Source organism: Epinephelus lanceolatus, chromosome 18, assembly GCF_041903045.1.
Source record: "Epinephelus lanceolatus isolate andai-2023 chromosome 18, ASM4190304v1, whole genome shotgun sequence".
Taxonomy (NCBI): domain Eukaryota; kingdom Metazoa; phylum Chordata; class Actinopteri; order Perciformes; family Serranidae; genus Epinephelus; species Epinephelus lanceolatus.
In genome coordinates, this window is record NC_135751.1 from 37,079,036 (window position 1) to 37,106,980 (window position 27,945).

Below are 27,945 nucleotides of genomic sequence, written 5' to 3' on the forward strand. Positions count from 1 at the left end.
AGAGGGGAAATTAAATTTTTTTCACTCTGTTGTCATATACACACAGGCCCGAGATACACACACATGCACAAACAGAACCTTTGCATGCATTAGATGGAGAGATGTCAGAGCGATGAGGCAGCCTTGGACAGCAGTTGGGGATTCAGTTCCTTACTATAGAGCATCTGAGCAGTGCCCAGGGGGCAAACTGGCACCTCTCCAGCTACTAGTCCACGCTCCATACTTGGGCTGTGTGGGGACTTAAACCGGAAACCCTTCGGTTCCCAAGCCAAGTCCCGATAGTCTGAGATACTGCTGCCCGACCACTTAGCCACTAACACTGGGTAGTTAAGCCAAAATGTGCCTGAACATAAATACACATTAACCACAGTGTTGTGGAAACTGCTACATAATAATGCACAAATTTAACGTATCTTTTATTCTGGTGTTTGGGTTGTAGTAATACAGATGAATACTGCTGTAGTTTGACAATTTGCAGCAAATTTTAACCACTTAATATGCTGTTGGTGGGTTAATGTACAACAATGCATCATATTTTATAACCTAATTATATAAAAACTAAAGTTGTTAAAGAAATAATCAGAAGCATGGAAATACTCCAGTACCTCAAAACTATACTTGAATACAGTACTTTAGCAAACTACTTAAGTATTTAATGAACTCTGCTCATTAACACTGACACTATTGATATTTCCACACCCTAAAAGTTAATAAAAGCAACATTTTAAAGCAGAATCAGACTTCAGATCAACACACAAGGACAGGACTTGTTGGCACAGCCTCAGGAATATCTGCATTAATGATTCACCACAGAGGAAATATTGCTCAGAGTGGCTGCTGCTGCTGTGAGGCGGCCGTTTGTGCACTTATGTCGCTTCTTTGTGCGCAGATTATCGCCCATTCTTCAGGCAGGGGGCGGGAGAGAGACTCTTGGAAATCTGCTCTACCCCTCACCACCACCGCCACCATCTCCACCGCTGCGTAATCAGGCAGGTCCAGGGCTGAGGCGCACCGAGCCTCACAGAGCTTTGAGTATTGATAAGACAACTTGGAAGGAGAGGACCGCAAACTACCGTGCAGAGCTGCGACGTTATTTCAGACGTTCAGCCTGAGAGCTGGACTGTGGGGTCGCATCACGGTTACAGAGACGCTGCGAGGAGAGAAATCAAGTGGATTAATTTGGTATATTTTAAAGAAATCGGGACTTTTTTTATGGAATAACTGAAACTTTGCTCACTTTCTGTGCGTCCTGGATAGTTTTGTATTGTGAGCTTTGAAACTTGGAGATGTTTTTGGGCATTTTGTTAATTTAATTTAGTGCGCTTTTAGTCGGAAACGCACTTTTGCGCAAGGTGAACTAAAGACTGAAGCGCCTGAATTAAAACGTGGACGTTTATTTCTTATTTTTGTCACGAGGGGGACTTAAAAAGTTGCGTGCCTCTTTCTTCTTCTTCGGATATCTCTGCCGGAGAGACAACAGTGTGGACACACCGTCTACGCGCGCGCAGTTCCGCAGGGCGAGCCGCTGTCCCCCCGCGCGCAGTGCTGAGGAGAGACGGACTCTCGCGCTTCCATAAATGCCCGGTCCGTCGAGGAGGCTCGAGGCTGGGCAGCAAGATGAGCTCGTGGGTACAGCTGCTGCTCGCGTTGCTGGCGGCGTGTCTGCGGTTTGGCGTCACCGAGGTGAGTCGTCATCACAGTTTGACCAACTTTGGGAGATGCTTCACCTCTTATGGTGCACTATATTAAATATTAAAGCAAAACCTGAAGCAACAAGGGAGTTCAAACAGTATGAGTGCACGAGCATTAACGGGATATAACATTAAAGCATGCTGGATATATAAACTATAAAGCTGTTGTAGCAATTTAGTAAGTAAAATACCGTATGTATCCTAATATATGTGTCTTCAGTAATATAATTGATCACTTTGGCCTATATTTCTATTGTTTTTATTCTATTTTGGATCTAAATTATGAGTCATAATATCAAAAACATCTGTGTTCTTCCTAATAAACACAGCAGAAACCACTTAGACTAACATGCTCATCAAATCCAGGTTATTCTTACAACTTGTAATCCAGTGCACCTGCTTCAGTTTACTCTCACAATAAAACCCACTCCCTCCCTTATTGTTTTGATTCAGAGAGGGGTGCCATCCTCGCAGAAAATAACAGTTATTCCCCCCATTAACTGGCGTCATGAATGGATGCCCAGGGGCGCACACATGCAGAGGTCAGTCCTCTGTGATGAGCCAGGAAACAGAGGCTGCCATGATACAGCTGGATGCTCCACGTGGTGCATTTATGGATGCTGCTCCAGATGTTGAGCGAGGGCCATAAATCAGTCAGTGAGCAGCATCGTACTGTAACATGATGCTGTACGGGCCACATGGCAGCTACAGGAGAGGAACCAGGAGAGACCACAGCAGCAGGGACACGTTTATGAAATATATCGGAGAGGGGAGATGACACAGAGTGTGAGCTGTGTTAGTTATTAGTTAGTGTAATTAGTTATCTTGCCAAATGTTGGGCATCTAAAACACTTAGATTTATAATATCTAAAGGGAGACAAATGAGGAACCACATGACATTTTCAGCTACAAATGTAGGCTTTTTAAAGACATATTTTACCTCCTTCCTGTAGCGCTATTCATCAGTCTAGAATTTTTCGGAATGAGTTGCAGAGTGTTGCGGATATCGGCCTTAAAGATGTCTGCCTTTCTCCTGCATGCTGCGTCCACGTGCTCCTCAAATGGTCCCATTTTCCGAGTTGGAGTTGGGAAGTCATGCTTCAGAATTTGGTGTGTTCATGAGCTTTATGTCATGATGTGGAATCAATATGGACACTACAGAGAAGATGTGTTGTATGTTGTTGTTCAGAGCCTTTAAACAGCGCATTAATAACAGTTTGAAGCTTTATATTCCAAAGTCATTTTGTCCCAGACTTGTTGCTGCACCAGTACATCCCCTAAAACTACGTGCTGAAAAATAACCTCTCTACCTAATCGAGATCACTCCACACGGACAGCATCTGACGGTTACAACCTAATACCATATTAAAAAATACATTTGACCAAAAATTGACATGCAATATGTGACTCAATAAGAAGTTTATTACCATCAACCGAACATTTACTTTCGTCGGCCATGTGTCTGCAACTTGCATACCAGATTTTTTGCTGACTTTCCGAGTGGTTGATCCGACTTGAAGGGGCGTCCATGTGGATTTCGAGATGGCACTCGGCTTGTGGTGCTCAAAGCACCAAAAAATACAACTGAAAAACTCAACAGCAATGTCTCTTTCCAGAAATCATAACCCGGTTACTTAAGATAATCCACAGACCTAGGAACTATTTTCTTGTTACTTAACTACACCTGACAACTGTATTCCAGCGCAGAAGGAAGTGTGCATCTACTGCTAGCTCACCTAGCACTACTCAGCTAGCTAACGTTACATCTCAGCCAAGCAGGATGTAATTAAAGTTTACATCTTGTGCTGTCATGAGCCTCTCGTCCATGACTTGATGCACACTTCCTTCTGCGCAGTGACACAGTCGGTGGGTGAGTTTGCCAGAAAGAAAATAGTTCCTACTGCACATGAAACTGCTCACAACACCATCTGTGGATTATCTTGAGTAACCAGGTCATGATTTCCAGAAAGAGACATTGCTGCTGAGTTTTTCAAATGTATTTTTTTGATGCTTTCAGCGCCACAAGCTGAGTGACATCTAGTTCCATTATACTGGAGAGAAGGCAGACATCTCTACAGCTGATATCCAACATTTGGCAACTCACAACAAAACAATTTAGATTTATGAAAAGCACTACAAGTAAGAGGAAATATATGTATATTTGATTTTTGGGTGAACTGTCCCTTTAAGTTTGTGACAGGGTTACCACATAGACACAGACAATGCACTTATTAGTGCTGTTTCTATTGCCAGAGAACCACTTTTGCACTGCTGCTCCATTTCAACACAAATCGGAGCAACACTTTCTTTAAAACTCTTAAAAATGAACAGGCAGCAATGAAATACAGGCGCAGGATAGACGGGCAAAGTCTAACCGTCTGCTGGGGTCAAACAGGAAGACAAAACTTAACTGAAGGTCTCGTCCAGGTCAAGTGAGGCCTCGTGATAAGTGACATTGTTATGTTCACTTTGGCAAAACTCTTTGCTTCTTTTGCCCAAGTAAAGTCCATAGAAGTGGGTTCAGATGCACATTGAGTCAGATTTTATCTGTATTTCTGCCTCTGATAAGATTTCATCTGGGTTCCCAACCCAGGAAGTTCAGCCACACAATGAGTGTCAGTCACTTGTAAATGGGGTCAAAACCCACACAGTTAACACATCAGTCATAGGAAGTGGATATTTGAACAAGTCAAAAAGAGGGCACAACCTGCCCTTTTCTCATCCGACAGATAGTATTGGGTATTGTACCAAGGTCTGACTAACGTCAGCACACACTGGAAACTATTGTCTTTCAGTTAATGTAGAAACAATATAAAAGAAGGGATAAAATAAAGAGTTTCTGCAGGATGTGAAGTGGCATCTTAAGTGGCTTCACTCCTCCTTTCATTCACTAAACCCATATACTTTAGCGTATGCATGTACTCTACCATCACCATGACTACTTCACATAAGATTTAGGGTGTGTGATGGATGACTTTAAATTCCTGTCATCAACCCGTCTTCTCAGTTTATGGCCTCTGTAGGCACCACATGTAAAAGAAAATTTGACAGGCCGAGTGTTTTAAAGGGAGAAATCTACAAAGGCTTTGAGGTATCCAACCAGGAATTCCCCGTGTCTGATTTTAAAGTTATAGTATGGCAGCTGTGAAATGATGGAGTCTGTAGGTTCAATCACGTCCTGTGTAAAAAGAACAAGAGAATGGGTTTAAGACAGAGCTAGTCACGAGAGGGAGATAATTTAAAAGCTTACTAATATATGAAGTGCACATACATTCAGCTGTGGACCACCAAAGAGGAACACAGACATTAAGATAACACAGACACCTCATTATCCTTTGCATCAGGCGGCTTTCCAATCTACAGCTATGACAAAGGTAATTAAAGTCACATCCATTCACACATTCTAGTGTCGCGCATGTGTAGGCGCAGCTTCAGTGACTACATGTGAAACCTCACACGTGTGCTGTGGCTGCTGGTGCTGCTGTGCCGGCAGCAGGCTCAACCCTCTAATTATGTACGATTAGATGTTCCCTCTCCTCCCCTGCCCACTGCAGCCGCTGCCTGTACCTGGCATTCCTCAGTATGGCCAAAAGACCTTCAGGGGATGGGAGCTTGCTTCAGGTGTTAAGTGCTGGGTGATGTCAAAAATGTGTTTTTTCAGTGGTGTTGAATGGCAGATAGTGTGCGAGACAACCTGAATGCTCATGATTTTAAGAAAGAGAAACGACTGTACGGGAGCAGTTTGGTTATACAATTCAGTTTCTAAGAAATGGCACTGCTGACAGTGGTGCTGTTGATTAATAGTAGGTCAACATCATGATACTGGAATCTCTATGTTTGATACAATACCTTGAGAAATATTTGACACCATTTTCGATACCATGACAGAAATGGTCATTGAGGGCATAAGATTTAATTTTTTTATTAAAAGAAAAACCTAAAACATGATGACAGATTTTCTTTTTTTGGTTAGTAGCAGAGAACAGCAGAATGATTGCAAAAAAGCGCAGCTTGTATCAGTGTATCAATACTGCGGAAAACAGGTATTAAAACTGTTTTAAATATTCAGAATCTATCATAAATAGATATTTTTGACAACACAACATTGAAGTATGATGCCCGTTAAACAGCTGTGTCTTTCATTATGAATAGGGTGCTGCTTTTGCACACTGATGACATCCTTCACCCATGCAGTCCATAAAAGCTTCCCCCTATAAGCATAACCCAGTTGCCAGAAAAAATGTTGCCACTTTAGTTTCTGGAAACCAGTATATTACTTTTGGACATTATTATGCAGCAGATACGTTGAAACTTTATGTTCAGACAACACTGTGGTTATTAGTCTGGTTAGGCTTTAACACAAATACCACTTGGTTATGGTTGAAAAAAGATCATGTATGGGCTTAAAATATTCAGTTTTTGGAGCACATTCCCAGTACGAAATGCAGTGACGTCTTTGTTAAAAACACAACTGCTTTTTGTGGCACTACACCCGCTGGAAAAACAGCAACGGGTTGCTAAAAAACAGTCCTGTTAGGGGACTATAAAGCTGTTTGTGGGCTGAGAAGTCACAGGAAAGACAGCCACTGGTCACTGAAAAGCACGTTTAGGGGCTAAAAGCCGCAGGAAACACATTGAAGGGTCCCTAAAAACCACAAATGGCTGTGGGCTAAAAAACGCTGAAAAATCAGCCATGGATCACTGACTTACAACCATGACTGGGGGCTGGAAAAAGAGCCAACAGTCACTAAGAACCACACGTTGAGAGGCTAAAAGCCACAGGAAATACAGCGAAGGATTTCTGAATAACACAAATGTTTGTGGGCTAAAAGCAGCTGGGAAAACAGCCCATAAACACCCTCATTGTGGGGCTTTAAAGCCATAGGAAACAGCGATAATTCTATAAAAATCATAACTGCTTTTTGTGGCATGATCCCCGCTGGAAAAACAGCAACCCGTCGCTAAAAACACTTTAGTTGAGGACTACGAAGCTGCTGAAAACACTGAAAGTTTGCTAAAAAAAACCCTCATGTTTGTGGGCTGAAAAGACACTGAAAAAAGAGCCACCGGTCGCAAAAGGAATGCACGTTAATGGCTAAAAGCTGCAAGAAACACAGTGAAGGATCCCTAAAAAGCACAAATGTTTGTGGGCTAAAAAGCAGCTGGAAAAACAGCCAAGTATCACTGATTAACAGCCACAACTGGGGACTAAAAATGGCTGGAAAAAGTTGCTAAAAACCATCCATGTTTAGGAGCTAAAAGGCAGCAGGAAACACAGTGAAGGGTCCCTAAAATACCCAGACATATTTTGGCTGAAAAGCTGCTGGAAAAACAGCCTTGGATCGCCCAAAAACATCCACATTTTTAGGGGCTAAAAAGCCGCAGAAAACACAGTGACAGGTCCCTAAAATACACCCATGTTTGAGTGCTAAAAAGCACAACTGCTTTTTGTGGCACAATCCCCGCTGGAAAAACAGCAACGGGTTGCTAAAAAACACTCCTGTTAGGGGACTGTAAAGCTGCTGAAAACACCATGCAAAAGAAAATCTGGGCTGAAAAGCCACTGAAAAGCAAGCCACCAGTTGCTTAAAAGCTCACATGTTAAGGTGCTAAAAGCTGCAGGAAACACAGTGAAGGGTCCCTTAAAAAATGCAAATGTTTGTGGCCTAAAAACTGCTGGAAAAACAAGAGCAAGAATCACTAACTTAAAAGTTAAAAATTCCATGACTGGGGACTAAAAATAGCTGCAAAAAACACCCATGTTTAGAGGCTAAAAAGCAGCAGGAAACCCAGTAAAGTTTCCCTAAAATACCCAGACATTTTTGGGCTGAAAGCTGCTGGAAAAACAGCCACGGGTGGCCCAAAAACATCCACATTTTAGGGGCTAAAAAGCCGCAGGAAACACGGTGACAGGTCCCTAAAACACACTGATGTTTGAGTGCTGAAAAGCTGCTGGAAAAAGAACTACAGGTTGCTAAAAAAAAAGAAAGAAACACCCAAATTTGGGGGCTAAAAAGTTGCTGGAAACACAGCAATGACTCGTCAGAAAACAACTGTTTTTGTTGTTAGTTGGTCTTGAGCCGTGGTCGGCAGCTTGGCAGGCATCTCACCTCCTGATGACAAAGTCAGCTTATGTACTATGCCATTTTAGAGACGCTGATATGATATCTGTGCCGCGTACAAATGTAACGTTTTCATTGTTTGCAGAAATGTACAATGCCAATGTTTTGTTCTGGCGACTGGGCTGATACGCAGCTATTTTATTATGTTGATTTATGTAACGTATCATAGTCTTTATGCCCTAGTTACACACTGAATGCTGTAACTGTGTTTGCATGTTCTGTCTGTGGACTCTGCGTCTATTTACATCTGTTTTGTTTATCAGAACCGAGGTGTTTATTTAGTATTTCCTGCTTAGACACAAATCGTCATGGCAGCAGGCACCACTGTGAACAAAGGCACACATCCTATAATTAGCACAATTAGCCGAGCAGGCGGGTTTGCTCCGTTTGGCGAGGGGGAAGGAATCATCATGATGACTCCTTAGGGGCATCGACAGCTCGGCAACAGAGATGTAAGTGTAATAGAGCAGGCATTTCCCCGCTGTATGATGTGACTCTGAAAGGCCGACCAACAATGGAGGAAAGTCAATGGTGTATAGTACAGGCAGGATGACAATTCATGTCCACGCATGGATGACTACTTCCTTTCATTATATTCTCCAGGACCTGAATGGCACTGCAGTTTACTGGTGTGGACTCCCACTATAAAATTAATCAGTATTGTATGTTTGCTGATGAATCATAATATTAGCCGGACCACATTTGCCTCCTTAAGCTCATCGTCACTGGCATCTCTGGGACGTCAAAGCAAATGAAGCACATCCACAGCATTCAAACCAACGTGAGGAAGTGTCTCGACCCATGTCTGATCCTTGTCCACTTTAACCTGTCTTTTATTCATCTATTATCCCTCAGATGCACCTCCCTTCTCTCCTCCTCTCCGTATCACTCCTTCCCCCACTTCCTGACTCCTTCCTGACTCCTTTGACCCCTAAATGTTAGCAGATGAGAAGACACAACACCAATACTCATTCACCCTGCTCTTAGTGACCATTGTGTGTCTGCTTTGGTTAATACTTCCCCCGCAACCCCTTCAGCTCTCGCAGCCATTAATGACTCGGGGGGTTAAACCCACACTCGGTCCATGCAATCACAGTGTGGAGCTGTTGCTTGGTTTCTGGTGTGGCGGTATGGACATATTTATGATCAAATGTGTGTTGTAAGTGCAAAGCTAAGGTTATATCATCCCTTTGTTGTTATCAACAAAGAAAAACAAAACCAGAAATGAATTTTCCTACTAACAAGTATTTCCTGTGGAGCCACAACCTGATTCTGTTTATAGCCTTCATGCTATTGTCTTTCAAAACTATTAAAAACCCATAAAAGAGTCATACAGCTGCATGGTGTGACATATTCATTTGTTGCTGTTGACAGAGTGAGTCAGTGACTACGTTTACATGCACAAAATATTCCACTTTGTGCCCTTATTCCGAAAAAGACAATATTGTGTTTACATGGCTAACAAAAATGAATTTCCCACTCCGTGCACACTCCGAATAACGTGTCAAAATATGGAATAGTGGAACAGCTGGAGCTGCTTGTGCCACTTTGACTCTTTGCATCAAAATAGGAGTTTTTCAAAGTTTTCTACTGGTGGCCGACTTGTTTGACCATGTGAACAAAGCCTCCCTTTTCATTCCTTCAACTAACTTCTTGAAAAGGTTGTTATGATGTTTGGAAAAGACGGCAGAGGAGATACCTGCACACCAGTGTAACTGGGCTGGACAGCCACAAAAAAGTTCACAGGCTGAGATCAGTGCAAACAAATTATCAATTTATTTAGAACATCTGTGCACAAAAAGGAGGTTGCTCAAGGTGTTTTTTTTTTGTTTTTTTAAAAAATATTTTTAAGTATTTTTTTTATTGTATTTTATTTTATTTTGTATTTTTTAATTATTTTTTATTTTTTATTGTATTTTATTTTATTTTGTATTTTTTTATTTCTTTTTTTATTGTATTTTATTTTATTTTGTATTTTTTTATTTCTTTTTTTTATTTTCATTGTATTTTATTTTATTTTGTATTTTTTTAAATTTCTTATTTTTTTATTGTATTTTATTTTATTTTGCTTTTTTTTCTGCTATCATACATTGGTGTTTGAGAATGTTGTGAATAGGACAGGTGATTGTGATCTGGTAGTCAGGCCTCTGCTCCTCAGAGTAGGAGGCCGTTTACACGTACACGGTGATTTTGATAAACGGAGACATCTTCCTTCGTTTGTGCCCTTTGTTTACATGCAAACGGAGATTTCTCCTCTGAAAACGAGTCTTTCTAAAAACTCCGGCCAGAGTGGAGATTTTGGAAAACTCCGGTTGCGCGTTTGCATGTAAACTGAGATAAACGCAGATAAACGGAGTTATAGGCAGCCGACGTCACAGTATGCGCCGGAACTTGCGCCTGTGTAAAAAGTGCGACCTATGTTGCTATGGTGACAATGGATACATGGAAGGCTTGAGCTTCTCGTTACACTGCCACCTACAGGTTTGGCATGCTCTTGTGTATATATACATGGGTAAGTGTAAACGAAGATCTTTTTGAAAACGGAGACGGTGAAATGTCCGTTTATGAAAATAGCCGGCAACGTGTAAACGGCATCTCAATCTCATCTAATTAGTGGCTCCTCCTGACTGATTCATCACACCTGGTAGGAATCTGTCCGTGTCTCTGTGTGTTCTGTGAAGCACTCATGTCAGCAGCACTGATGATAGTCAAGGACTGAAACGTTTGCTGCTGTTTTTAGTCACCTCTTATTATTTTTTACACTTCTTTTTGTGCACAGATGTCCTAACTGAATTTCATTTTTTGCACTGATCGCAGCCTGTGAACCCTTTCTGTGGCTGTCCAGCCCAGCTTCATTGGTGTGCAGGTATCTCCTCTGCTGTCCTTTCATGTCCTTTCAGATGAACTTTTTTGTTGCCCTAAGTAGGCGCAGCTTCACAGCAGCCCTGAGACTGTTATAATATTTGAACATATCCAAAAACGTCCAGAGATAAAAATTGGTAGTCAAAACCACAAAAATACCAAGGCACTCTGTTTTACAAAAATTAAAAAGTCCAAAAACGTGTTGATATCCAAGTCTTTCAAAATGTTTTAAAGTAGGTTTGTTTCTCCTTCTGACCAGATTTGTGGGTGTCCTCACATTGGTTTCTGGTTTATGTACAATGTATCAGTGACAACGCACAAAGTTGACTGTAAACAGAGACGAGGTGTGTTGCAATCTGTGGTAAAAATCCCAGTTGAGCCACATATTCTGAATGCGCTGTATACATGTTCAAGACTGATGTTAAAACCCAGATATTATCAGCATATCCCACATGTCTTAGTCAGAAAATGCTTCATTTGGAACAAGGCCTAATTCAGAATATCCAAACAGAACATGCTGTTTATGTGGCCCGAATCAAGTTCAGAATATTGTCATGTTTGGAATGATATTATCGTCGAAATCTGGCACTTGGGCAGTGACTTACGGCTTCAAAGAATGTGGTCCTGTAACGTCGGCATGATACGTGGCCGGTTGCCTTCATAGTTGATGGTGCTCAGTGGTGTCGGGGAAATGTGGCAGGACAGGAACGAAAGTTAAGGTGGCATAAGAAAGGTGTGTGGGAGGGGTGGAGCATGGGTCCAACAAACACTGACTTTCACCTGGGAGAGCGGTGTTTGTGTCCCGCAAGATTCTAAAGCCAAACCCTGTTCTTTTTTCCGAAACCCAACCACGTCTATGTCAATTTGTGTTGTTGTACTGACGTAGTGCTTCTATAGAGTGTGCCAGTAAACCCGGAACTCCGTTAGCGCTTTGAGCACTTTGGGTTCTCTCGTCTAAAAGTCAATACGTTTTTTGAATGGGATTTTGGTAAAATGCCTCAAATAAGGTCTGTGGTTAACAAAAGCTTAAGCGAGTTTCAGGTTTTGTTCTACGACATAAAACACATCAGTAAATACCCTACTTGTGAATTTTGAAGCTTTTACGTGTCGTAAAAAAGGCGGTTGCTAACAAGTTGCTCTATACGACTACAATTAGAATGCAATTAGATTAAACGTCATCACCCCCGAACAGGCGAGAGTGCTGGCAGTCTGCCATTACAGCTTCTTATTTAGCTTAAACAGTCCGATTTCCCCATTATACAATGTTTTTAAAATAAAGCGGCCGAAATCAGTTGAAAGCTTAGTGGCGGTGACGTCAAGAGTCATGCGACCGTGGAGTAGTCATGTAGTCCGTTAAAGCCTAACGTTAGCTTTTTACTTCTGGCGATCGCATTTAAGCTTCAAATGCAGTATGAAAGGTGTTCATATGTGAAGATTATGTCACTGAACAAAACCTGTAAGTATCATACACTTATGTTAGCCACAGAGCTTATTTTCTGACATAATCCAAAACGCAATGCAAAAATCACATTCACTTTCTCTTCCGGGAACCAGCGCGATGCTGAACTTCCGGGTTTTGACGTCAGCCCTGGCACACTCTATTTTGAAAAAAGACACGGTGTTCCAGAACATCAACAACCAACGCACCCAGGGTACCTTGCACGTCGTATCTAGACGTGGAAAGTCGATGACTGAACGCCAATATGGGATGAGGTCGGAGTGAGAATGTGTTGGAATAACAGTGGAATATTAGATTCGATGTAGTCATTTAACGGTCCAGTCAGTGATTTTGGACCATTAAGATTTGGAATTGCACCCCGTTCAGTGTGTTTACAGCCGTCACTGATATAAACAAACCTTGTCGGTCTTTGTACTCAAATAACTGTCAGTTTGAGAGTGATATCAGGTAGTGATGAGTGACTACACCTTTATCTGTACCTGCTGAACCAACTGAATGATCTGTATCTGTACCTGTACTCGCAATGGACTGAAAGTGGGTGTGGTCTAATCGAAAGTTGTTATTTTAAGCCTGAAATTGATTTGGGTTGATCAGAAGTTGCATTATTTATAATTTATTAGAAAACTATTTGGATACAACAATCTCAGAGTTGAGCTTCAGGTCATTTTTGATCAAAGAGTAAGAGATTGAAAACCCAAGCTACCCAAAGGAGGATTTCCCCTCATCAGGAGTACAGCTATCGTCACAGTTTACTCATATAGTACTCTTACTAGTACAAAGTTCATATTTTGATAGAAGGGATAATGCTCTGTTTACTTTTTGATCACCTATTGTGCCTCAGTCACACACACACACACACATGAACTGAAACACTTGAAGTGGTTGTTGCAGACGTGCTGCAGTGATTCCGTTTCCTCAGAGGAACTGTTTGGAAAACTGTGTAATGTCACATGCAGGATGAACACAGGGTGGGAAATTCTCAAAGAGCTATTCTTATAGTCAAGCTGCAAAGAGTCTAAATGGTTACGTGCCTTTTGTCTTTTTAAACATAACTCATGTTCTAAGATGGTTCAGACTAGTTCTGTGTTTTATTTCTTGGTCTCTCATGTTGAAGTATAAATACCTGTGTGTTTCAGGGGGAGCCTCTGCCTGCAGCCCTGGTGGAGCTGGTTAGAAACAGCCCCATCTCGTCCATAGAGGACCTTCAGCTGCTGCTGCTCACTGACTCCGTAGGTAAAGACCAGCGCATTCTGATATTACTGTTATAACACACGCTGAAATGTATGGGAGACGATGAGGGCCAGGTATAAGGAAGAAAAATGACAAAAGAAAGATTTTTGTTCAGCACATGGGAAGAAAAATTAACTTCAGACACAGTATTGTTTGGTTTTCTCTCTGAACAGATGCAATTTTCAGCACAATCTTTCAAAGTCCTAACAGTTATCACCACACTGTGTTTATTAGGGGGGAAAAGCGATACAGCAAAGTTATCGCAATATTTTTATTTGGCAATATCGTATCGTTACTCAGTGCCAAGTTTATTTAATAAAATAAATTATTAAAAAAAAATAATAATAAAATTGCAAAAAAAAGATTGAAGTGAGATGAACAGACTGAAAACTGAAAAAAGGTAATAAATTGCAATATATCGCAAAATATTTCATCACAATACTCAGCTTATCGCAACACGTTTAAAATTGCAATAATATTTTATTGTGACTAAAGTATTGTGATAATATCGTATCAAAGAGCCTCTGGTGATTCCCACCCCGAGTGTTTATGCATTAACAGAGAAATAATTTCTTCATTGATTCTGATTTGCAGTTTCACCAGTTCATCTACACAAGATATTTTACAGAGGCAGACATTTGTGCAAGCGCCAGCAATTTAATGTATTCTCAGAAGTTTGATTTTTATCTTGAAATGTCAAGGTTATTCTCGATATTTTGACTTTATTCTTGTAATGCCAAAAATAAAAAACTCTCTCCTCCAACTTATTTTTTCCTCAAGCCTGGCTCAAATACTGAAAATCAACTTTATTGTCCACATTTTGACTTTATTCTCATAATGCAAGATTGAAAATAGAAAATAAATCTCTCCTTCTCTCATTTATTCCAGTTACACCTAGCCCTAATACTCTTTGGTAGAAACCAGGCTCAGTATTGGAAGTCTTTTTATGGATCCTGACACAGTAACAGTCTGACCATGTCATTAGTTTACCCTTAAATACATCTTTAATGTTCAAAAACACAAAACTATTTTGGCTGTGGCCGCTGCAACAAGGACACCTGTGTCCAAGGGGCACCCGCTCCACCGACCGAGCCACTGGGCGCCCCGACCATTTTAATCTTTAACATTAAACGGAGCAAACTAAATCTTTCCTAAACCATTCTTAACTAGTCCATACCCATTGGTAGCTTTGTCACCTTCTACCTATGCCAGTCCTCAATGCCTATGTGCAGTTTCACATAGATTGACCACGTCAGTGAGTAAAAATTAGAAAACAACAACATTGGTCCACAGGGGGAGCCACAGTGATCGGTCGTATTTTAGCCATTTGTAAGCATTTTTCTGTTGTTATAGTGCCACCCAGTTGCCAATTAGAGTTAAATTTCTCCAGTCACCTTGAGGCGTCCTGTTCTACATATCTACCAAGTTTAGTAAAAATCCATATGGCGGTTAGGCCTAGATAAGAAATGAGCTCTCTAGCGCCCCCATTTTGTTTGATGGGGTCAATAATGGAGGGGTCCCCTCAGATTATGTGTGGTCATATGCCTATAAAGTTGCGTGGTGATGGGTGAAACCCTTGAGATGTTATACACCTTTATGTGATGAGCCACGCCCCCCGCAATATTCATTGCCTTATAGAAGCTCAGTTTTAGTAAGTTTTCCAACTTTTGCCAAGAGGGAACTTTAGATATTGGTCCCTAGATTATGTTCACCCAGTTTCATGCAGATCGCTCAAACTTCCTAGGAAGAGATCCATTTGAAGTGTTTTTCAAAAAATTCAAAATGGCGGAAAATCTATATAAGCGGAAGTTATGGGTTCTTGAGGCAAATGTGTTCCTCATGAGGAGAGGCATCTCTGTGCAAAGTTTCATGTCTCTACGACATACGGGGCATGAGATATGCCCATTCAAAGTTTGCAATTTCAATCGGTTGCTATAGCGCCCCCCTTTGGCCAATTGATGTAATATTGCTTCATTCGCATCCTCCCATGACCCTCTACCACTGTGCCAAATTTCACATGGATTGACCAAGTCAGACAGACAGAGTTCTCGTCATTATATAGTAAGATCATATACCTAACTCTCACCAATAATGCTGTTTCAACCTAAAACACTGGTGGGATCCTTAATTTTCTATATCTGGAGCTCATTTATTACAAATTCATTAAAAACACATTTTGGCTGTTTAGAGTATGGTTATGCTATAATACCAAGGCAGAAAGTTTAAAATATATAGACAACCTGCTCTTCATCATCAGTGTGTTACCACATACAGTGTTATCAGTACATGTACACATAAGAAAGTTATACAACCTTTGGGCTTATGAGTATCTGTTCAAAATAAAGTACAACATCATTTTGATATCAATAAAAAAATGCCACATGAATAACAATATGAAGGCCAGTGATGCACAAACTCAATAATATACAATACACAATATGATTTATGTTGAGATGTTTTCTCGTGAATGCCGACTGAGATGATACTTTAATGCCAAGCAATTGTAATAAGAGTTCATTAAATAAACTGTGTGAGTGGCAATGCAATGATAAACTGAAAACTAACATGACACCAATAAGTGGCTGCTCCTCTAACTTAATTGTGACTTGTAAACATCGCAGTAATAAAACCAACTTGGACAAACAAATGGAGAAACAATGGCGCTCTTGAGCTCATGTTTTATTACTACACACGCAGAGGGCGCTGAAAGCCTTAGAATAAAGTTTACTGTACATCCAAGTCAAATCTGTGTGTGTTTATTGTTTTGTCTCAGATGAGGAGGACGCGACTTCTGCAGCCAATGGAGGTCACAGACTACCAAGGAGCCTCGGTGAGCTGAGCCCCCTCCTTCCTTTTTACTCAGTGTCATTAGAGAGACTGGTTTCTTGTTGCACTTGTAGATATCTTTAATTAAAATTGCTATAAGTCACATTATGGATATGTTTGCAATCGCTGATGTCGACATTTGCTATCACTCCTACTGATTAAATGTTAAAAGGGTTTGCCATTGACATGGAGGATTCCTGATTTTCCCCATGAATGTAAAAGTACTTTATCCTCATTAGTGGAGGACTGGTTGTGTTCCCTGCATCTTCCTGGGAGCTGATTGATGTGACAAGTATGGCTTTAGTGATACGGTAAAATTCTTCCCATTAACCTTTTTCTCCGCCATCATGATAAAGCAGATGTCTGAATTACCAGACAGCAATCTACAAGCGTCAGGGTGACTTTGTTGGATTCCCTCTAGCATGAGCAGATACTAATGGGCCTAAATTAATCATCATTCACACGAGGCCTAATATCTTGGATGTGTCCTTATATGTTTCAACAGAACAGCGCAATTCAACAGTGAATTTCTGTGAGGCAAAGTGGAATTAAATTCCTCCGTGTTTCTGTGTAACAGAGCAATACAATACAATAATCCACAAAGTCTGACTGAGAGAAGTTGTAGCACATCAGCTCATTTAAAATGCATGAGTTTCACATTATAATCAGCCTGCGTGTTTGTGCTCTGCAACACCTAGAAACAGGCTTTAGTGGATGTTACACTGGAGAGCTGCACAAGTCACAGCCACTGTTGTATAAAATGGTGAATTGGGCTTAATGGTGAGAGCCTCTTATCACACTTAATACATATGCAAACAAGCTGGATGAGTCACTGTGGATGAATGAGTGAGCTTAATGGAATTGACAGGAATTAGGCTTCTCATATTTGTGCTCTTCTTTTAGCAACTTGGGAGGGTTTCTGTGGGAAATCATGAGGAGTCCCATGTGCATTTCATTTTTTTTTGTCCTTTACTTATTGATTCAACAAACACAAAGGGAAGGGGTTTTCCAAAGTCAGTGGTTAGTTGTCTTAACAGTCACATAGAGTAAATAATAATTATAATAATAATTTTTAGAATGCTTAATACAAAATCCTAACACAAGTCAAACCAGTCATACTCACACTCATGGATGGATGAGTGAATCTGGCACAGGTCTAGGGGCACAACAAACACAAAGTGTCACAAAAAAGCCACAAATAGATACAAAGCAACCACAAAGAAATGCAAATGAACCCCAAAGACATAAAACAGAAAAAAACAACTTGAAAGAGACACACAACATCCAAAAAGCAACATAAAGACAATCCATAGAGATGCACACTGACTAAAACACTTGCCAAAACAGATATGAAGAGATGCTTTAGACTAAAGACACAAAACAACCACAAAGAAATAAACAAATGACTAAAAAGAGACACAAAATTACCAAAAAAACCTGCAAAAACAATTATTAGGGGATGCGAATTAACATCATGACTCAGAACAACAACAAAACAGCCACAAAGAGACACAAAACAACCACAAAGAAACACAAAACAACCACAAAAAAACACAAAACAACCACAAAGAGACACAAGACAACCACAAAGAGACACAAAACACCTACAAAGAGTTACAAAACAACCACAAAGAGACACAAAACACCTACAAAGAGTTACAAAACAACAACAAAGAGACACAAAACAACCACAGAGACACAAGACATACATAAAGAAACACAAAACAACCACAAAGACACACAAAACAATCACAAAAAAACACAAAACAGCCACAAAGAGACACAAAACAACCACAAAGAGACACAAAACAACCACAAAAAACACAAAACAACCACAATGAGACACAAAACAACCACAAAGAGATACAAAACACCCACAAAGAGTTATAAAACAACAACAAAGAGACACAAAACAACCACATAGAGACACAAGACATACATAAAGAAACACAAAACAACCACAAAGAGTTACAAAACAACAACAAAGAGACACAAAACAACCACAAAGAGACACAAGACATACATAAAGAAACACAAAACAACCACAAAAAAACACAAAACAACCACAAAGAGACACAAAACACCCACAGAGACAGAAAACAACCACAAAGAGAAATAAAAGAACCTCAAAGAGACAGAAAACACCCACAAAGAGACACAAAACATACATAAAGAAACACAAAACAACAACAAAGAGACACAAAACAACCACAAAGAGACACAAAACAACCACAAAGACACAAAAAAAGAACCACAAAGACACACAAAACAACCACAAAGAGACAGAAAACAACCACACAGACACACAAAAGAACCACAAATAAACACAAAGAGAAACAAGACAACCACAAAGAGACACAAAACACCTACAAAGAGTTACAAAACAACAACAAAGAGACACAAAACAACCACAAAGACAGACAAAACAACCACAAAAAAACACAAAACAACCACAAAGAGACAGAAAACAACCACAAAAAACACAAAACAACCACAAAGAGACACAAGACATACATAAAGAAACACAAAACAACCACAAAGAGACACAAGCCATACATAAAGAAACACAAAACAACCACAAAAAAACACAAAACAACCATAAAGAAACACAAAACACCCACAAAGAGACAGAAAACAACCACAAAGAGAAACAAAAGAACCTCAAAGAGACAGAAAACACCCACAAAGAGACACAAAACATACATAAAGAAACACAAAACAACAACAAAGAGACACAAAACAACTGCAAAGAGACAGAAAACAACCACAAAGACACAAAAAGAACCACAAAGACACACAAAACAACCACAAAGAGACACAAAACAACCACAAAGAAACAGAAAACAACCACAAAGAGACAGAAAACAACCACAGAGACAGAAAACAACCACAAAGACACAAAAAAGAACCACAAAGAGACACAAAACAACCACAAAGACACACAAAACAACCACAAAGAAACAGAAAACAACCACAAAGAGACAGAAAACAACCACAAAGAAACAGAAAACAACCACAAAGACACACAAAACAACCACAAAGAGACACAAAACAACCACAAATACACACAAAACAACCACAAAGAGACACAAAACAACTAAAAAATGACCAATAGACCCACCAAAACAAGAGACGCAAATCGACATGAAGTCACAAAACATTCTCAAAGAGACAAATGACTTGTGTCTGTGCTCAGGAGCTTGTTGTTTCATAATCCGTCCATGTTCTCACTCAGTCATGTCTCATCCCTCAGATGCCCAGCCAGCTCAGCAAGCTCTGTGTAAAGTTCGTACAGAGGTGGTCGAGGTCACCAGGGCGATGTTGGACCGCAGCAACGCTAACTTCCTGTTGTGGCCGCCCTGCGTGGAGGTGCAGCGCTGCTCTGGCTGCTGCAACACCAAGAGCCTGCAGTGTGTCCCTCACGTCACACACACCAGATACTTGCAGGTAAACAACCACACACACACACAAAAATTAACAGTACACAAAAACACACATCAACAACATCTTGGAAAGGCTGTTTGCGTAACACTCCAATCCACTGTTATCAACCTCACCAGGTCATGAAGATAGAGTACGTCAACAAAAGACCAACTTACGCCAAAGCAGTGGTGTCTGTGGTTGATCATGTGGAGTGCCGATGTCAGCCCACTCCACGTCCTCCTGTGCCCAAGAAAAAATCATCTCGCAGACAGCACAACCACCAGCATCGAAACCAGACGCTCAGCCAAGGACACGGACAGGTACAGTGTGAATGTTGTTTGTTATACTGTCAGGGCAGTGCATTACCGCTTCACTTCTTACATTGTTTACTTTATATTTAGCTGATTTGCATTTTGTTTAATTTTATTGTAAAAGGTCAAGATGCACTCAAAGGATGAACTCCATCAGTGGGATGAGCTGAAGCAGAACCAGAGGGCCCACCTGGAGGACCTCCTGGAGCAGCACTGGAGCCCCAGAGGAGACACCTTCACTCAGCCTGGTGAGGGGTACAGTTTGGCTGGGGAGGACACATCTCGCTCTGGAGAGGCTGTACTGTTTGCTCCACACTGGGCACATAACGCCACCAGGCTCCTTGGGACTAAAGACCAAACCGAGAATGCGGCGAATGTGGATGGGAGGAATGGTCAGATCTCGGATGGCAACAAGACTGTTTCCTCAGAGGATAATGTTGGTGTTGAGGTAAAAAACAAGTTGGTGGAAGGTGAAGATGGGTTGCTGCTCAACAGTACTGAAGGGAAAGTTAATGATGCAAACAGGAGCAGGGACGAAGGCACACAAACACACAGGCCACCATGGCAAGAAGACAAAACCAAACTTTCAAAGAGCCACACGAGTGGCTCCTCTCACCCTGCTACTCAGATTCCTCAAGCCGAGTTCAGTCCTACTGAGGCGCCCAGTCAGAGAGTCATGAGCAGGTTCCGACCAACCAAAGAGCCGAATCCAGAGCCTCGAGATCAGGCAAGACGGAGAGACAATGAGACTCCAGATGAGGTGAGGATATTACAGACAGAGGAGGAGAAACTGGAGCAGGAGAGAAAAGAGCTTCTGCTTCTCCACAAGAGGCTGGACCAAGAGAAGGAGCTACTGAGACAGCAGCAGATGAAACGTGAAGAGGAGGAAAGGCAGAGAGGAAAGGAAACGGATAGTCAGCATCACCAGCATGGTAAACACCATCATCATCTGCAAACAACCACACAGAAACCAGGTAAGAGACATGTTTGAGAACTATGAACTGATAAAAATACAAAGAAGAGCCTGTTCTTATTCCTTGGTCGTCAAATAGTGATGCTTTGTCATGCCCCTTGGTGTGTGACACCAAAAGCACCCTTTGGTATCTCCATGAGACTCACTTACTACCTCCAGCGTAAACCCACCCTTTTGCAAGATTTGATACTCAGAGCAACTGATGTAGTTTAAAGGGTGAGAAAGTTTGTGTAGGGTCGGTGGGAGGGATAGTAGATGGTAGGGGTGTGGGAGAAAATTGATACAGCATAGCATCACAATATTTTTATGTGGCAATATTGTAAGGTACAATATTGTATTGTAGGGTGAATTTAGCATGGGTATCACACGCCAAGGGAATGAGAAAGCGTCGCTATTTGATGACCTGGGATGAGAAAGCGGATTGTATATTTTTAACTCAAGGATTTTCGCAGTAACACAAAGCCACAACAAACAGATTTTTAGTATTTTTTTAGTAATATGTAAATCCTTTTCTGGCAGCAACAACATCTACGACTACCACACGGCAGCCATCAGCTCCAGCAGGCCCCAGACCTCCAGCCCGTCCAAAGAAAAGGAGGAGGAAGAATCGCAAACAAATCAGCAAGGCAGCTATGAGAGCGATGCTAATGTAAACCTAAAATAAAGCGAGGTGAGTTCACCGAATATTTAGGTAATAAAGGAAAGTAAATCAATCAGTTTTGAATAACCGTGAATAATATTGCTATTTACTGATTAATAATGCATTTTGTTTTAGTCACCAGCATGTAAGGGGTTTAAATTATGTCTTCCTGTGTTTTCCCTTCAGTGACACAAAGGAACTCGGTGTATTTCGTGGATCCAGTTGTGAAGCAGAGTGACTCCCTTCATATAAGTATTTATTCACTTGTCAGTAACCTGGTCGTCCTGTGAGATCTCCTCCGTAACACTACTAATGACTGTCTGGTGAACCTGTAACTACACCTGTGTGGAATAAGAGGAGGGTAAGAAGAAAATGGAATATAAATAAAAGGTGGACCTTGTCAAGAGAGTTGCTGGTATGAAGTAACAAGTCGCATCCAAAGACTGATAAGTTGTGTGCGAGCACAGCACCTGTGGGGGACTGAAACTGCATCGCTGTAGAGCTGTGGAAAAAAAGTGCAATTTCAAAACTCTTCTTGAAACCTTGTTTTGATATCAACAGAGAGAAACTGCACTTATATGTTGACAGAAGCGAGTCTATGTGGGGTTTAAATGGCAAAGTTTGTTGCTAAAGACTGAACCACAGTCAGACTGGACTACAAAGCGCATCTGGTGGAAAAATGGACATTCAAATGGACATAACTCTTTGTGTCACTGAAGAATCTGTTGTGTTGTAATTGGATAAACATAGAGACAATCGTCAATGGACTGCAACAACAAGTAATGTTGACTTAACTGAGCAGTATTTCCGTGTTGGATAGAACTACATAGTGAAGGTCTCAGTGTTGGGAAGACGAAGCTGTGTAGATTTACCGTACCAAGGCCTGATATCATTTATTAGCTTTGTAAAACAGTGGTGGTCTCTCTTTAACCATATTTAATATTTAACTCATTGCAAACACTGGAATTACACAGATCTGATTAGAGGACAAAAACATCAAATGTTGCATTTCAAAATCTCATCACAGGTGTGAAGAAAAAGGTGCTATCTGAAGACGAGGTGATAGCGTTACACCTGTGAGCTGACGTTGTACTATATTTCTTATTTATTTATCTCTGCCGTTACTGTGGATTAACTTTTTATTCAACTACTGCAAACAAGATGTGGTCGAGATATGTAACGATGCTTCATGATGGCTGGGTGGTTCGAACAGAAAGACAGGTTTTTAAAAGATCAGAACCTTCTGTGTCCTCCCAGGGTCATGCTGTGTTTAACCTCTATGTCAAATGTGCATTTGTTTTGTATGCCAAAGTGTGTGGTGTAGTGTGTGTGTGTGGGCTTGTGCCTGCACCTACACTTCTGTCATGCATCTCAATACTCACGTAGAAGCATTTATCTGTTTGTCTCTTTGATAAAGACACGTCTCCCTTCCACTGAAACAATCACATTCCTTCTAAACTCTGTGAGGAAAGGAAAGAAACGCCTACCTACAGTACAACACATTTTTCTTCAAGTGCCCCCACTGTATTTGTTTCATTAATCTACAACACATTGTTTTTGACATTTCATTTAAGTAAATCAAAAGTCACTTAAAGAGCCAGCAAGAATCCAAACATTGCAAATGTAGATAATGTATTTGTGTCCCTTGTATTTCCATTAGTACATTTAGAAATACTGGTGATGCTATTTGTGTCCAATAATCCATAATCAGCCAAACATCTTAAGTTATTGAAAAACATGGCTTGTACATTCCTCATGCCAACTTACAACTGTTACTGATTGTGTCTGTTTTATTGTAAAATATGATAAGAAACAGAATGTTTGTGATAACTTTGCCACCTAATGCTATTTTCATATGGGTATAAGAAGCTAATGTGTTTAAATCTACTTTGTTTTGTGTTTTTATTCATTTTCACCAGTTTTCCACGAATTAGCTTCCATAAGACCAAAGTTTTGTTAAACTCTAACTGGGCCGACAGTGAATGAGCAACAGACAAATAAAGCAAAGCTGGTTTTAATGCTAGTGCATCATAAGGTTGTACATATGCACAGCAGTGCTTAGAGTTAAATGTTAACATTGGCACGCTAACATACTGATGCTAAGCAGGTGTGGTTTTTATTATCTTTAGCATCTTAGTTTAGCACGTAGCATGCTAACATGTGCTAATTAGTACCAAACACAAAGAACAGATGAGTTGGGTTGCCATTAGTTTTGCAGGTTATTTAGTCAGAAACCTTTGCGCAAACCATGGATAGATTACTTTGCATGTTGTTATGCAGCGGATTAGGGCTGTGCAATTATGGAAAAAAATCATAATCACGATTATTTTGGTCAAGATTGAAATCACGATTATGCAAACAATTATGCGGCGCATGTGATGACTTATATTGTTTACACGACGGCATGTAATTTCTGTCTCTACATGGTCGCACGTTTACAATTCTGCTTTGCTCTGTATCGCGCACGGCGGAGTTCGGCCCCAATGTGCACACACACACACAGACCAATCTCTCTCGCTCTCCCTCTGCCATTTTCCACACGCTGTTTTTGAAATCACCTGCCCCTCGCATCATTCGTAGTTCACCTACTTGACTGGCTTGTGGAGTGAGAGGAGGGGAGGGGGTGGTATTGTGCAAGCGTGGCTTCCATAGAAGACAAAATAACATCTCCAGGTGTCCGTGACCAAAAATCGTTTACCCTCGATTTCAGTAAATTTGAAATCATTTGACCTCAAAATCGTAATCGCGATCACCAGACAATTGATAGCACAGCACTACAGCGGATATGTTGGAACTTTATATTTCAACTTCATTGTGGTTAACCACGTGGTTATGATTAGGAAAAGATCATGTTTTGGCTTAAAATACACAACTGGGGGCACAATGCTGGCTGGAAAAGCAGTGATATCTCCGTGAAAAACAATTGCTTTTCATGCCTAAATAGCTGCTAGAAACATGGCGATGGGCCATCACAACACACTCATGTTTGCTGCCTAAAAAGCCGTGGAAACACAGCAATGACTCCCGAAATAATAAACAGTTATGTTGTTTATTGTGGTCAGCACCTTGGGAAGCGTCTTGCCAAGGTTACGTGCCATCCACCATACCTTCCAGCTTCCACCTTCAGAAATGTGTTAATGTAAGGTATTCGTGGTTTGCAGAAACATACAATGCCAACATTTGTGTCTGTTGACTGGGCTCATTCCCAAAGTGATTTAAATTCACCCTGAGGGTCACATAAATGTGTCTTAGACCTGAGGAAGCCCTAAAACAAATTTAATGGAAATCCATCAAATCAAATGACATTTAAGCAAAATCCAAAAATGTCAACCTCACGGTGTTGCTGGAGGTAAAGTCAGGAGATCATCTGAGTCATTAGGATTCATCCTCTAAACATGGATGTCTGTCCCAAATTTCATTTATTCAACAGCTGAGATATTTCAGTCTGAACCAAAGCAGAAAACAAACTTTTTTTTAACACTCCAAACTCTTTAAGGAAGGATAAAGCCTGACTTTTTTATGACACTGTGAACTCTCTGACTTTCTTACCCCCTTGTGAACCCAGGTGGATTTATTTACTAAGCCTGTTTGGCATATTGCGTCTACACAGAGCATCTGCAGCTCCCCGGAGACATCACATTGACTCCTTAAATTCACACTGCCTGGTATTGAGCGTTAGTCCCAGTGATGCGCAATGAGGTTTGCTCTATCTGAGACAAGAGGGAGAGTAAAGAAAGAGTGGGGGCTGATGTGCTGTAGGTGAACTCTGGCACACACTCTTTGTGGTTAGTTTTCACATTTACCCACTTGACTCTTGGCTGTAAAAACTCCCCTTCTCAGCAGCCATCTGCACAGTTATGTCTGCTAATTATCGAGTCAAGAAGTCATCTGCTCCACTGTCTAAATGAAATCATACGAGGAGTGGCTTTGAAGCAGAATAAATGTCAGATTTAAACCATGTTTAGAGTAAACGGGCGTTTACTTACATGTATGCAGTTGTAATTATGGTCCTCACACATTTAGGACTTAAGGAGCCACGTTCTTGGTCTTGACTTGATGTAATTTCCATGAATCACCAGGTTTGATGTCTGCACCAAATGACAATTTTGCAGAAAGCTGCTAGCATCAGCGTCTCACCCTTAATCCCCCTGTACATGACTCCTAAAATTCACTGTGTATTCTGCTATTCATGTATTACTTCCCGTTGCCTTACTGTCAATCTCACACAGACATACTACTTCTAAACAGCACACCATCTCCAAATTCAGCATCGAGGTGGGATGCCTGTGTTTCCGCGGGTGTCCCAGCAGGTCCCCACCCCCGCTGACTTCAAACAGGAGCGGGAAAGAGAAGTGCGTGGAGGGTTGTTGACTGTGACAAACACACACACAGGGGTCAACCACCATGACAGCGTGGGAGGGTCTCAGAGGGACCAGAGACTGTGACTAAAGACGTGAGATGGTTCATAGCTCACTGGCTGACCTTAAAGAAAGATATGGCTTGTTGGGTCTCAACAACACGGTTACCTGACCAGCAAACAACATAATGACCCATTGAGACCAGAACCTGATGAACAATTTAACAAAGACCAAACTGGTTTAGAACCATGACCCAACCATAATCACCAGTTAAAGCCTGTTGCATAATATCAATTGTGTTAGGATTCATTGGTGGAGTACGCTGGTGCCTTTCCTGACGTCATGGGGACACAAGTCACACAGTCACATTGTGGGGACTCATCTCATGTTTGGGAACAAACAGTGTGTCCTCAAAGGTTTGACCTTTTGTTAAGGTTAGGATAAGGGTTTGGGGAATGCACATAGTGGTTATGATCAGGGTCAGGGTAAGTCTCTAGAGAATTAAAGAATGCATTGTCCTCCTAAGTGATGGAAACGAGTTTATGTGTGTGAAATCAGGCACTGAAACATGTGGTGAGCCTCTGGAATGTGCATCCATGCAGAACAGCAGCAGCTTCAACATCACTTAATAAAAAGCCTATTTAAGGTCTATTCTTCTCTCTAATCTTGTTTATCAGAGGGTGGGGGCACCTACCATTTTTGATAATGTCAAAATGCATATTTTTAGACATCAATGAGAACACACCACTGTTATCTCAACAAAACACTGCCCCTGCTTCATGTCTTCATGAGCAAAAGAGCTGTATAGTCATAGAAAATAGTGAAAAGATCATTAAAAATATTTCTTTCAAAGTCAATGAAATGGCAAAGGCCTTATCGGCTTACGCAAGCTACCAGCCAGTTTCAACCAATGATATCACAACATCCATCCATCAGTTAATGTGCAACTTCTGGCTGGACAGAGCTAGTTAGCAAGCTAGCAAGAGCATGATACCTCAGTGTGTCCCCGTTTCCCCAAAATACTGTGGTTACGGGCTGCGGGCTGAATTTATGGTGGTGGTGAGGACGTTTCCAGTTACCTCTCTGTCACTTCTGCTATATTTGTGTTAAATTTGGTCCGTGTACTTCGCGGCCATTCGTTTTTCATTTCGATAAAACAAATTGAAACACAGAAAACCAACCATTATCTGTTTTTTGTTTTGAAATGACCAAACGAAAAAGGAAAAAAACGACCCATCTCCCATTTTTTATTTGATAATAAAGAAAAGAAAAACGGAAAATGAATCGTTAGCCGTTATCCGATTTAATTTGGGAATTTAAAAAGACCCCATGGGAAACTCCTTTCTCTATTTTTTATTCGTTTCTTCTCTGTGACCAGTAAGTTGCATTCATGTGGTGTCGGAATAATCGGAAAAATGACTTAACGACTGGGAAAATACACATGAACGCCTGCTCATGTCAGAAAAACAACTTGGAGATAATTTTGGAACAGGAGATGCCGACTTGACTGAAATTGACGTCACTTTCACAGAAAACTGGTGGACGAAAAGGAAGGTTTGGTCCATGGCAATAAAACTTTTTATTAATTCACATATTGCATATCATTTTTGCGGACATGTAATGTGTAATGTGATATGCCGTTAGTTGTTGTCCATGTAGAGTGACCTAGCATAACATGTCAAAGCAATATTCTAGTAGTTATAGGAAATGTACATGCTCTGTATGTACATTTCATGACCAGGTCCATGCACAGATCTTCCACACACACACACACGCGCAGCAGGTTGACGCCCTCTGATGACGCTCCTTCTCATCCTCTGAAAAAAAAAAGTGGTGGCTTGCTCATGGTGAAAAATAGAGAAAGGAGTTTCCCACGGGTTTTTTCTTAAATTCTAAAATTAAATCAGATAACGGATAACGGATAACGATTCGTTTTCCGTTTTTCTTTTCTTTATTATCAAATAAAAAACAGGAGATGGATCGTTTTTTTCCTTTTTCGTTTGGTCATTTCAAAACAAAAAACGGATAATGGTTGGTTTTCCGTGTTTCA

The 27,945-nt window shown here is 40.9% G+C and overlaps 1 protein-coding gene across 1 annotated transcript; it reads left to right on the forward strand.

Annotated features, from left to right (window-relative positions):
* The first annotated feature begins 938 nt into the window (after positions 1-938).
* On the forward strand, positions 939-23,424 carry pdgfbb (platelet-derived growth factor beta polypeptide b). Its single transcript, XM_033643731.2, has 8 exons — positions 939-1,683; positions 13,271-13,367; positions 16,138-16,194; positions 19,444-19,637; positions 19,751-19,933; positions 20,049-20,898; positions 21,417-21,567; positions 21,724-23,424. Exons 1-7 carry the CDS (start codon positions 1,618-1,620, stop codon positions 21,548-21,550), a joined length of 1,581 nt encoding a protein of 526 aa, XP_033499622.2. The 5' UTR covers positions 939-1,617; the 3' UTR covers positions 21,551-21,567; positions 21,724-23,424.
* The last annotated feature ends 4,521 nt before the right edge of the window (positions 23,425-27,945 follow it).

What these genes read in the sequence shown, in the direction of transcription:
- pdgfbb (XM_033643731.2), top strand. Translation starts at nt 1,618, where the DNA reads ATGAGCTCGTGGGTACAGCTGCTGCTCGCGTTGCTGGCGGCGTGTCTG. An exon ending in GCTGCTCACTGACTCCGTAG is followed by an intron (nt 13,368 to 16,137) that starts GTAAAGACCAGC and finishes GTTTTGTCTCAG; the next exon opens with ATGAGGAGGACGCGACTTCT. An exon ending in CACACACCAGATACTTGCAG is followed by an intron (nt 19,638 to 19,750) that starts GTAAACAACCAC and finishes CAACCTCACCAG; the next exon opens with GTCATGAAGATAGAGTACGT.